This window comes from Gorilla gorilla, chromosome 9 (assembly GCF_029281585.2).
Source record: "Gorilla gorilla gorilla isolate KB3781 chromosome 9, NHGRI_mGorGor1-v2.1_pri, whole genome shotgun sequence".
In the NCBI taxonomy this organism is placed as follows: Eukaryota; Metazoa; Chordata; class Mammalia; order Primates; family Hominidae; genus Gorilla; species Gorilla gorilla.
The window spans coordinates 17,235,548-17,246,613 of NC_073233.2; the positions used below are offsets into that span (position 1 = coordinate 17,235,548).

The following is an 11,066-nucleotide window of genomic DNA, read 5'->3' on the forward strand; positions in this document are numbered from 1 at the left end:
TACTATACCTCCAGTAGGCTTTTATCCAGGTTTCTCAACAATTTTTCTAAGGGCAATTGCATTACACTCATCAGTGTCTTTCAAACAGTGGTCCATAACCTGAGAATGAATTAGGAAATTAACTCTTGGGTTATAACCATTACTTAAAAAATTAGACTATTAAATTTGAAACTGCATAACATATATGATGAGTTAATACTGTTTTATGAAACTTTGGTGTATACACACAAACACACCTGGATCACCATATAAAATCTACTTGTGGATTGGAGTCAAAAAAAGCTTGAAAGCTACCATCTTGGACAAAACAGGTTGACGCCTAAAGCTGGAGTAGGGTCAGCTTCGGATTATGGAGGGAAAGAATGGATACCTGAAGTAAAATCAGGGTATGATTTAGAAGAGGAAAATACATGCTGAGGAGATAGCTAACAATTTCCGCTACAGCCTGCTTGACACTTTAGTTACTGGATTCCAATACAGTCATAACCAAACATTTTCATTTCCCCTCCAATGTCTTCTAAATTTCAAAGTATTTATCCATTCCAAAAAAGCACTTCATTCTTTCCATCCAACAAGTATCCATGATGGGGCAACTCATACATTTTATCATTTGGTTGGCAGAAAGTGTACATCTTATCACCCTAATCTTTACTTATGTTTAAATTTTGATCTTATGTGATAGGAACTTTAGAACTCAGTCCATTTATTTATTTATTTTTTTGAGACAGGGTCTCATTCAGTCACCCAGGCTGGAGTGCAGTGATGCAATCACAGCTCACTGCATTCTCTATCTCTTGGGCTCAAGTGACTCTCCCGCCTCACCTCCTGAGTTGCTAGAACCACAGGCATGCACCACCACTCCTGGCTAATTTTTTTATTTTTGTAGAGACAAGGTCTCGCCATGTTGCCCAGGATGGTCTTGAACTCCTGGGCTCAAGCAATCTTCCTACCTCAGCCTCCTGAATAGCTAGGAATACAGGTGCAAGCCACCATGCTCAGCTAATTATCAATTTTTTTTTAGAGATGGGGTCTTGCTATGTTGCCCAGGCTGGTCTTGAATTTCTGGCCTCAAGGAATCCTCCCACCTCAGCCTCCTGAATAGCTAGGACTACAGGTGCAAGCCACCATGCTCAACTAATTATCATTTTTTTTGTAGAGACGGGATCTTGCTATGTTGCCCAGGCTGGTCTTGAATTATTTTTGGCCTCAAAGAATCCTCCTTTGGCCTCTCACAGTGTTGGGATTACAGGTGTAAACAACCACGCCAAGCCGAGAGCTCATTCTAGTTCAACATCTTTCACTTAAGAAACTAAGGCCTAGAGAGGGGAGTGAACTTACCTAAGGCAGTTAATTAGTAGCAGAACACGTCTCTTGACACCCACTTAAGAATTCTTTCCATTGTACTAATTAACAGTATACTTATGCCAACTTTTAAAAATAAAGGTAAACAAACGTGTAAGTTCCAGAGGCAGCTAGGTTTACATAGCTGACAAATTCTTTCAAGAATTGTAGGTGACTTATATTTGGGGCAGCAAAGCTGCATTTTTAAGGCAACAGGAGAATTTATTAAAGAAATGCTGCTGGCTGGTGGCTCATGCCTGTAATCCCAACACTTTGAAAGGCGGAGGTGGGAGAATGGCTTGAGGCTAGGAGTTCCAGGCCAGTCCAGGTAACATACCCAGTCTCTGCAAAAATAATACTAAAAAAGCTGGGCATGGTGGTGCATACCTGCAGTCCTAGCTGCTCAGGAGGCTGAGGTGGGAGGACACCTTGAGCCCAGGAGTGAGGTTACAGTGAGCTATGATTGTGCCACTGCACTGCAGCTGTGAGAGATGCACTGCAGGATGAGAGATCCTGTCTCTAAAAAAAGAAATATTGCTTTTGAAGTGTTTGAAGGGCAAAGACTAGTTACTGCCTTATCTGTTTAAGTGAGGTTAAGGCAACAAGCATGCATCACCACACACAGCTAATTTTTGTATTTTTTTGTAGAGATAGGACTTCGCCATGTTGCCCAGGCTGGTCTCGAACCCGTGAGCTCAAGTGATCTGCCCATGTTGGCTTCCCAAAATGCTGAGATTAGAGGCGTGAGCCACTGCACTGGGCCAAAGTTAATTTTCGTAATGTTACATATAGTAGGAATTGTGTTTTACCTTAATACTTCACTTTTTAAGCTAGGAAACTCAATTCGCTGTTTACTTTTTATATTAGAAATTTACCAATATGAATGACACATCATACCTACAAAGAGCTTATGGTGTATTTTTGTACGTGGGGTGGTAGGGCAAGACTAACTTATGAAATAATCATAATTAAGAAATCAAGGCAATTTCAATTATTGTAAATACAGGGATTAAAAGTGGGAAAGTCCTTTTGCGTTGGACACAAGAGGGGCATTTTACTGTTTTATGCATCAGTTGGAAGAGTAGCTATCATTTGAGGGTGCCATGAGAATATAATTTAGTCCCCAAATAGCTCTTCCATTTATTAAATGGAATGCCATTCATTTCTTCCTCTAAGAGTTGTTCTCTTTTATGTGAAAGCGTTTGTCAGAGGTTTCCCTCCAGCTCCAGAAAGTGCTTCATTATTACAGTCTCAGGGACATTACAGTGGCAGAAGGGTAACCAAAGGGCTTTGGAAGTATGGAAGAAAGGGAGGCTGGCAGTGCTTGTTACTTGGTTTCCTTTGGTTTTATTTAGAGAAAAAAAAGCCAATTCTGAAGGGTAGGTAGGGTTTAAATACAAAGGAAAAGAATCTTCTCTTTGGGATTCAGTCACAGTAACTACATTTAGGTTAGGGTAATCTAGAACTAGTTGCTATCTGGAACTCGACTTGTCTGTTGTCCACCAGACCCACCTTCAGGTACTAAAAGTCCATTCTCACTAGCTGTGCATGGTATCCATAATTTAGTCCTGATACGTTACAGATGAGGTGAACAGCTGGCATCAAGAACCAAAATGGGTAGGGTCAGCATTAAAAAGGTCTAGTAGCAGACAGCAGGGTCTCAGATAATGGACTTGGACTTAAGAGCAGGAATCTAGAGTCTCCAAGGAGGTTAGGGGAAAAGGACTGGAAAACAAGAATGGTTTTACATTTTAAGAGGCTGACATCTTGGACAAATAATCTAATGAAGGGCTCGAACTCAGCAATCGCAGGAGTCTAGTTACCAGGCTTGAGGTATATGCTGGACACAGATATTAAGGAACTGCACATCCTTCTCAAACTAGGGTATAATTCTGGGACTAGTAAATAAAAAGCATTGCATATATAAGAAATTATGATACATCTTCTAAGGAATTAGTAGTTGACAGCAATTTACATTTTACATGAAAATTAGTCACATTTTAAATTAGACAGCCAATTTCGGTGAATTTAGAAGTAAACACAAGACTTCAAAGAAATGTCCAGATTCTAGTAGGCAGTTTCAGGCTGTACTTCCAAGTCACTGTTTGTCTTAGAAAAGTTCAGAAGGCAATGATGGGAAAAAGCACTGTATATGGGAAAGACTTACTTTAAACTAAATCCTGCTAATTACCTATGACCTAGGTCAAGTCCAAAAATGACTGAATCCCATAAGATTGTTGTAAAGATTATAGATAAATACAAAGCAACTATTAAAGCGCCTGACAGGCTGGGCGCAGTGGCTCACGCCGGTAATCCCAGTGGTTTGGGAGGCCTAGGTGGGCTGATCACCTGAGGTCAGGAGTTCAAGATCAGCCTGGCCAACATGGTGAAACCCCGTCTCTACTAAAAATACAAAAAGGCTCATGCCTGCAGTCTTACCACTTTGAGAGGCCGAGGTGGGTGGATCACCTGAGATCAAGAGTTCGGGACCAGCCTGGCCAACATGCAGAAACCCCGTCTCTACTAAAAATACAAAAATTAGCTGGGTGTGGTGGCATGTGCCTGTAATTCCAGCTACTCGGGAGGCTGAGGCAGGAGAATCGCTGGGGGATGGGGGGCGGGCGGGGGGTGGGGACTGAAGTTGCAGTGAGATGAGATCACGCCACTTTACTCCAGCACAAACAAAATTAGCTGGGGGTGGTGGTGCACACTTGTAATCCCAGCTACTTCGGAGGCTGAGGCATGAGAATTGGTTGAACTTGGGAGGCAGAGGTTGCAGTGAGCAGAGATCGCGCCACTGCACTCCAGCCTGGGTGACAGAGCAAGACTCTGTCTCAAAAAATAAATAAATAAATAAAATAAAGTTCCTCACAGATAAATAAGTGCTTAATAAGGCAACAAGGGGGAAAAACCTGGGCTAGAAGTATGTAATCTTGTTGCCTTGGATCAGGAAATGTCCCATGGTCTAGTAAACTGTTGAGTCTCCAGAGAATAAAAATCCAGATTAGAAGTGTGAAGTGTAGATTCAACTTTAACTGGAAAATGGTTGGATATGGCAGAGAACTAATATATGCTGTACACCTACTCCTGATCATCAACTGTTAGGAGCTTTATATTTATACATTCACATTTAATCTTGATAACAACCCTTCAAAGGAGGCGTAATTGTAATTTTATAGATGAAACAACTGAGGTTCAAGTTCAGATTACTGTACATTACAAAGTAAAGTAGGTACTTGAACCTAGTCATTTTACCACATTCTGCCTTAATGGTGGGGGGTGGTACCTTTACTCCCTAAAATGGAAGTTTCAATAAATGAGATTAAATAATGGTTATCTACAGTAGTTCTTGACTACAGGAGTAACATATATTTAACACTGAGTTGGTGAACTGTGTTGCATGACGTGATGTAGGAAAAGTAGCCCAGAGACAGGAAATTGAGTCAGGAAATTTTTACAGTATTATAAGAACAAACTGATTTCTGGTCTAAGCATCTCTGACTACAGTAAAGTCTCATTAATTTATACTGCATGTGGAATTTACAATAATCTATATAGGAACTGAGAAAAAAACAAAGTATCTGAAAATACTCTTCATACTTCATCCCCTCTCCCTCAATAGTTCAGCCTGATTCATAAAACTATGACATTCCTCGATGACCTCTGCATAATGGCCACACTGAACTCTAGTTAATAGAGTAAGTGAGCCAAAAAACCCAAAGGGTAGCAGTGTGTACACCTGCTACCATACCAATCAATGAATGTAGGAAATCCCCCATTCCATTTTTTGTTGGTTCATTTTCACCAACATTTTTTTCCTTTACTGAGCATCTAATTTAGTAAAGCCTTTTTCCAGATTATGGAGACACAGATTTGGATAAGACTCGATAAGACTCTCTAAGAGCTTAGTCTGAAAACATTGGGAACCATGAGACCATCAAGGAGTTCACAGTTGAGACAGACACAAACATTAAATACAAGTGTGAAACAGCATCAAAATAGGAAGATACAGAGAATGAAAGTACCTACAAGTCAAAGTGTTGAAGCAAATAGGAGCCTACCAGAAAGTAAGATGGGGACAGAATCGCTTTTTGAGACCTGAAACGATAAAACAGTGTGATATGTTTAGGGAATGGCAAGAAGTTCCATGGGATTGGAGAGCTGCAGGGTAGACACGGAAAGATTGGTAGGGATTAGATCCTGAAGAGATATGTTAAGGGACTGGGACTTTATCTTGGGGATCATTATTTCCCAGTTATAATCATGGAACTCTTTAAAATTACAATGTAAAGAAATACCAATAATAACACAATATGTTTAAAACGTTTGATTCTTTAGCCTTCTTAAAATCTAAATAGTATATAAAAATTGAATCATTTTATTTAAATCCCCCAAATACCAGAGATGAAGTAAATCATCTTTTATTTTCATCTTACATTTGGTTATCATGAGACATGCAAACTCCTCCAATTTTAATGAGAACAGTGTTTTTGTGTCTTTTTATCACATATCCGCTTAATATTAGGTGTAATATTGCTAAGTCGGATTCGCATATGAGGTGCAGCATCAAGTCTTTTCCTATATTTTGTTTTTGTTGCAGCGTAATATGAAAACCCCGTTTCACACAGATGCATTGTAGCAAAAGGAAGAAGTACACGCACTGCACGCCTTGCAATGCTTGGGTATTCCTGAATTAGGCTACTCCAAAAATCATTTAGTGAAAGTTCACTAAAATTTTGCTTCACTTGAGAATCAGATGTTAAATCAATCAGGCTCTCATAGTCCCGTGCTACTAATGAAGCTGGTTTAACAGTAACTGTAAATGGATTTCTAACCCAAGCATTATTGTCATTTGTTACAGGAAAGTATTTTAACAGAGTAGCGCGCAAACCCCTTAGGTGCTGCACAATGGCACTGCAAATATCTTTATCAACTGTAGAATTAATTTCAGTCAAAAAATCACTGAGTGTAGGAAAACAATCAAAGTTTTCTTCTTCTACAGATGAGGCCCAAAATTCCAATTTTCTTAACAATGACGACATTTTATCAAATACTGTAAAAACGGTCACATTTTTTCCCTGCATTGACAAATTAACTTCATTTAATTTAGTAAAAATATCTGCAAGATATGCAAGTCTTAGCAGCCAAGATGAATTTGTTAAACAATCAGATAGTCGAAAAGCAGAATCCATGAAAACCAAAAGTTCACGACGAAGTTCAAAAAGTCTTACAAGAACTTTACCTCGAGAAAGCCACCTCACCTCTGTATTTAGAAGAAGTGCTGTGTGCTGAGCACCCATTTCCTCGCATAAAATTTTTAATAGTCTGGATTGATGTGGTCGAGCTTTAATATAATTGATGATTTGTACTGCCTGGTCTAGCACAATTTTTAGAGATGTAGGCATTATTTTAACTGCTAGTGCATGTCTGTATAATAGGCAGTGACTACTGGTGCTTTCGGGAGCCACGTATTTTATTAAGGTGACAGCTTCGGCAATTTTCCCATCCACTGCCCTAGAAGCATCACTACAAACATCAACACATTTTTCCCATTCAATTTCATGTTTCTGCATAAAACTGTTGATACAGTTGAATATTTCTTCACCGGTAGCATTACTTTGCAAAGATTCACACAGGAGTAGATCTTCCTCAATAGACTTATTAAACCTATAACGAACAAACACAAGCAGCACAGCAAGTCCTGAAACATCAGCTGATTCATCTAGTTGCAGTGAAAACCCATCACAAATTTTCAGTCTACAAACAAGCTCTTCTTCAATGTCAGCAGCTAGATCCTTAATTCGACGTGCAACAGTACTGTTTGATAGCTGTACTGCATCTATTTTTTTACTATATTGTTCATCAAACATCCGCATCACTACATCTTTTGCACAAGGTTTGATAAGCAATTCTCCAATAGTATGAGCCTCTCCACTCAGCGCTATATGGTAACTTACATTGTATGATGCTTCTGTAGCACTTTCATTATCTGTATTCACAATTTTAGGTGTTGGGGGTTTATTATTTTCAGGTGAATCGAGATGTTGCTTGAAAAAGCTTATGTCTTTGTCTTTATATGCAGCATGTTTAGTTTCCAAATGTCTTCGAAGCTTACTAGGGGCTAAAGAGCTATTTGATAAAATTTTCTTACATAATACACACTGAGCATGAGGTGCATCTCTATTTCCAAAGTAAGTAAATCCAAAAGACAAATAACTTTCATCATATTTTCTTCTTTTTGGTTTTTTACTAAATGTTATTTTGTTGGAATTGGATATAAATTTGACCCTGGAAAGCTCACCTTCTGATTTTTTAGAAACTGAAGGTTGCAACTGCTTATCTTCACTTTGTAATATTCCAACCTTCTGATCATTTGATTCAGACACAATCTGATAACAGAAAGATTCCACTTCTTGTTTAAGACTTCCTTGTTTCAGCAACAGATCCATGGGCAATGAGTTTGTGGTACAAAACATGGTTAATTTAGAATAGACATTGAGTATCGCAAATGTGTTGAAATTATAAGACAGGATACAAAGAAGAGGAGCAATCATCAAAGAGATGATATACAGCAACACATCAGTTAATTTGTAAATGCTGCCTATTCATCAATGCGCAGATGGAACATCATACGTTCATGTATCAGGTGATCTCTCATGCGACTTCCTGGTGCTCTCAGGTATGGTACACCTTTTCTTAAAGGTAGATTATCACATAAAAATAAAAGCTATAGAAATGAGTTTAGCAGTCTTAATCTCATATTTAAATAAACATATTAAAATCAACCATAAAGAAAAACTAATATTAGCATCAATCATTTTCTCAAAACATTTATTAACTTAGAGAATATTAATACTCTATAAAACATAATTTGGGAATCACTGAGCCAATAAATTATTAAGAGTTGTTATACATATTTTTAAGAAAGGGACCTTGAAGAATATGTCCCATGGCAGGGGTTGGCAGGCTTTTTTTGGTCAAGGGCCATATAGTCTCTGTTTTAACTACTCAACTCTGTAGTTGTAACGTGACAGCAGCCATAGACAATACATGAAAGAACGGACACAGGTGTGTTCCAATAAAACTTTACGTACAAAACCAGACAGCATGGGCCATAATTTATCAGCCCTGTCTCATGGTATGTAGTATTGTGAAATCTCTTTTAGCTTTTGATGCCTACTGCCATTAGATGTATTAGTTGTTGATACTATTACATATCTGAAGTCCCTTCAGGGCTAGCAACAATTCTGAAGAAGTGAATTAAACACACACACAGTTCCAAGTTTTGCGAGATACATAATTCTACTGTATACTAAATGTTATGCGTTAACAATGAAGAATAAATTGTATATCAAAAGTTAGGTACTGTTTCTCTGGACTTAAATTATATAAATGTTTATATTATCCAAATTAAGACTCAATGAAAGTAATGTATATTTTTACAGATAACTCTGCATTCTATTTATACGACAGGTGAAGACTTAACCAGGACCTAAAAAAAAAATATAAACTCTCATTTAAGAGGTTTATTTCTCATATAATAAAACAAATCAAAATTAAAAGGATAATGCAATCTAAGGATTGCTAAAGAATACTATTAATTCTATAAATCAAGGCATACAAATTATGTCTGTCCAAATATAGCTACTTTTGATTTAAACTTTATAACCTGGCTATAGAGTAAGTTTTGTATTCTCATGTTAGATCTTGAGTCAAAATGGTTCTCCTATTAAGGGGTAGAGGATAAGATACCTGAAATAAGGTGTTCTCCTTTCTGTAATCCCTCTCTCCACCTTGGCAGCTTGAAATGCACTCTTCAAAAGAATAAAATTAAGGGATGGGGTGGGAAGGGGAGTAACCAAAAGCCTAGAATGAGAAAAATTAAAATTAGATACAGTAACAAGCAGAACTAACTATAAACCCGTAAGATGGGTTTATTCTTTCTGGATCTAAGCAGTGAAAATGATTCTTTACTGCAATGCAGATCTTGGACTGAAAGAGAAGACGCCTAGCATAGTAAAAATTCTAACATTTTCATCCTGTTCAATAACTTGGCAATTTAGATGCTTTGAGATGTTCCCCCACCTACTGACTTCATAGAAACATGTTAAAACAACACCACCACCACACTTTCTAGAACTTAAAACTAAGCCTAATTTTTAAAAGTACAACCTCATCAATGTCTCTAAAACTAGGCCTTGAATCTAAAATGGAATTATACATAGAACTATTACATGAAGCAGTTCTTTCACTACAATCATTTTTAGCCCCCCAGTGACCAATCTCCTCAGGTAAACAATGTTTAATGACTGATGATTGTTTACTGTATGCCAATTACTGCTAAATCCCTCATATAGATTATCTCATCTATGAAGACACAAGGATTATTAATAACCCCACTTTAGAGATAAACAGACACAGGTTAACACATCTCGCTAACACCTCTTGTAAGTGAAAAACCAAGTTCAGGGCCCAAAAAGTTTGACTGCATAGCCCATGTGTCTAGCCATTACTTGCGTGCTCCTGAATACTTTTAATTCCCCAACTACTAAAAAATCTGGTTACTAGGAGTTGGGTTATGCAGCGAAACGGATGAACAATGGGTTACAACTGCCAGAAAGTCGAGGGTCTCATACCAGCAACAGCATAAAGCCCTACTTCTTATTGGGAGCAAAAAAGCAGATTCTCCTTCCACAGTCTCCTTTTGGATTTTGCAACGGAGAACTTTGTGGAGCTGCTGGTTCACGTAAAAGATTAGGATCCCTCTCGTTGCCAGAGGACACAGAAGAGTAGAAAGCTTTTGTTTTCAGAAAGGAGGTCCTCAACCCCACCTCTTCAAAGGTGTTTCCCCGAATTTCTCGAGGACAAAGAATCTGGACTCCTTTGAGAGTAAAGTTTCCTTTCCACTCCCTGTAGAGCGGGGAAAACTTCCGTCTTTAGTCTCCTTCCGGTTAAACTGACAAGTATCACAATCCTTTCTCCCCTATCTTCGGGCGGTTCCGGCTGGGAACAATACCCTCAGGGTCAGGAGGACAGGATCTGAGTGCAGGCCAGCCAAAAAGGTGAGAACAGATGCTTCTAACAACACCTAAATGCTTTTTTAAACGGTCACCTGGATGTGCAGCCAGGGCCAACTATCCCTCAGCTCCTCCCTGTCACAGGTGCGCGCTGCCCACAGATTGCCACGACTGGGGGGCTCCCTACCAGTCGCAGCCCACCCTCGCCTCAGGACTTCTCTCGCGTCCCCGGGCGGCCGCCTGCGCTAACGACCACATGAAAACGTCTCAGCACCCAACACCATCTCTCTATTTCGTTTCCATCAGCGATGGAGAGAACGGATTTCGCCGCGGCTGGGCTGCACAGCAGCGCCGCGGTCCCCAGCAGAGCCCGCGACCGCCATCTTAGGCAGTTCCAGGAAGCGGCCATTTCAGAGCGCACCGCTTAGCCGCGGCGGCGGCTCTGCTCCTCACCTTCACCGAGGCCTGAACAGGGTCAACAGCCAGTCGTCGTGGACTGCAGGGGGAGGGGAGAGAGGGAGGGGAATGAAAAACAAAACAGAGAGGAAAGAAGGATTCGGGGACAGGGTGATGCTCTCAGCTCAGGGATATCGCCTAGGCCATCTCCATAGAGATCCGATTCGCGGCTGGCGCGGTCGCTGGTCTGAAGATAAATTTAGCACTCTAGAGCACCCGAACCCTACAGTCTTCACGAGCGACTCTGCCGCC

General features: G+C 39.7%; 1 protein-coding gene across 3 annotated transcripts; it reads right to left on the minus strand.

The window, feature by feature from the left end:
- Positions 1-5,746: 5,746 nt before the first annotated feature.
- On the minus strand, positions 5,747-11,015 carry ZBED5 (zinc finger BED-type containing 5). 3 transcript variants are annotated; one of them, XM_063710971.1, is made up of 3 exons: positions 10,812-11,015; positions 9,094-9,207; positions 5,747-8,036 (listed from the first exon to the last, which is right to left on the minus strand). In XM_063710971.1, exon 3 carries the CDS (start codon positions 7,893-7,895, stop codon positions 5,814-5,816), a length of 2,082 nt encoding a protein of 693 aa, XP_063567041.1. In that variant the 5' UTR covers positions 7,896-8,036; positions 9,094-9,207; positions 10,812-11,015; the 3' UTR covers positions 5,747-5,813. The 3 variants fall into 3 exon arrangements, with proteins under 3 accessions (XP_063567041.1, XP_063567042.1, XP_018891658.1); XM_063710972.1 differs by having other exon boundaries at positions 5,747-8,068; XM_019036113.4 differs by having other exon boundaries at positions 5,747-8,031; positions 10,812-10,986.
- Between the last annotated feature and the right edge of the window lie 51 nt (positions 11,016-11,066).